The 1,235-nt window shown below is 31.7% G+C and overlaps 1 protein-coding gene across 1 annotated transcript; it reads left to right on the top strand.

Moving 5' to 3' along the window:
* The first annotated feature begins 307 nt into the window (after positions 1 to 307).
* LOC137918340 (uncharacterized) lies at positions 308 to 1,235 on the top strand. The gene has a single exon (XM_068761115.1). The coding sequence runs from the start codon at positions 341 to 343 to the stop codon at positions 875 to 877; it is 537 nt and encodes a 178-aa protein (XP_068617216.1). The 5' UTR covers positions 308 to 340; the 3' UTR covers positions 878 to 1,235.

Genomic DNA, 1,235 nt, shown 5'->3' with positions numbered 1-1,235 from the left:
TAAGCAATGCAAATAAACTATTTTTTTTTTCAAATTGAGTACCTTAAGCCATTCTTTAAACATTTGACAAATAAATAACATAACAAAATATCTATAATTCTTAAGATTGTATACATCATACATTTAAAAAAAAAACTTTCATAATTAAGAGTACAATAAAATTATCTTAACGATACAAACAAAGATTGATTAACGATTGTTTACATGAAACAGAGATTTGTTGAAGTAAACACAATTATCGGAACACTTTATTTTTATTGTTAATACAATTAATCATTGAACACGATGTAAAAGAACGATATTTTTGAACCAGTAATAATTTAATTATTGAAGTGGTAACATGTGGTTTATATTTATACCGATTTTATTTTCTGCCGTCGATTTGACTTCTGTCGACAAATTCACTGGAGAATGGCTGCCGATCGTCACGTTTCCTAATGTTGTTACATATCCTATATGTGATAAATACAACATAACTATTGAAAAAGAAAATGCTTGCCGCTGCGGAGATTCGACTGTTCCTTTGATAAAGTCTGGGAAACCTTTGACAGATACACCAGCACGTTCAATAACAATGCCAACGATAATTGTGGAGAGCGCAGAAGAGGTGGCAGCGGCGTTAGAAGTAAAATGCAAATGCGGACAAGAATTTACAAGGCAAGCTGTATATCGTTTAATAAACGACAACTACTTCGTTGTATATGAAAAACTTCCACAAAACTTTTATGGCCCCGAAGAACCGAACACAGCTAATTTATTAGTGAAAAACGTAGAAACAACGGCCGACCTGAAGAAGGTAATCGATAGTATTTCAGAGTTGAAAAATAGAAGCGCCGGAATAATGTGTGATCCAGATAAAGACTACAAGAAATCTTAATTTTCCTATACGGACCGTTTTATTAGTTACCATGCCGCATCATCCATGCCAACCATCGTATTATCTTTTCTTCCTTTAGAAATTATCATAATTTGCCATGTCATGTCATGAACTCCCTAGTGCCTAAGATACAGACTAAGCCTAGTTTAGATACTAGAAATGGGACAATACGATAATGCATACTATTATTATTTTATAATAATAATAACAACTAACTAATGTAACTTGCTTACAATAATATTATCACGGAATAATATTAAACTAACCAAAAAACACCAGTCATAGCAGTAAAATTCGACTCAATATTTCTTGGTATATTTTAGTTCTACTAGCACTTTGAATTATCATGTATAATGTA

Source organism: Battus philenor, unplaced genomic scaffold, assembly GCF_028537555.1.
Source record: "Battus philenor isolate CCGP_79_NKW_IND1 unplaced genomic scaffold, ilBatPhil1.0.hap1 SCAF_14, whole genome shotgun sequence".
Lineage (NCBI taxonomy): Eukaryota > Metazoa > Arthropoda > Insecta > Lepidoptera > Papilionidae > Battus > Battus philenor.
This window is presented reverse-complemented; position numbering and strand designations above follow the sequence as displayed.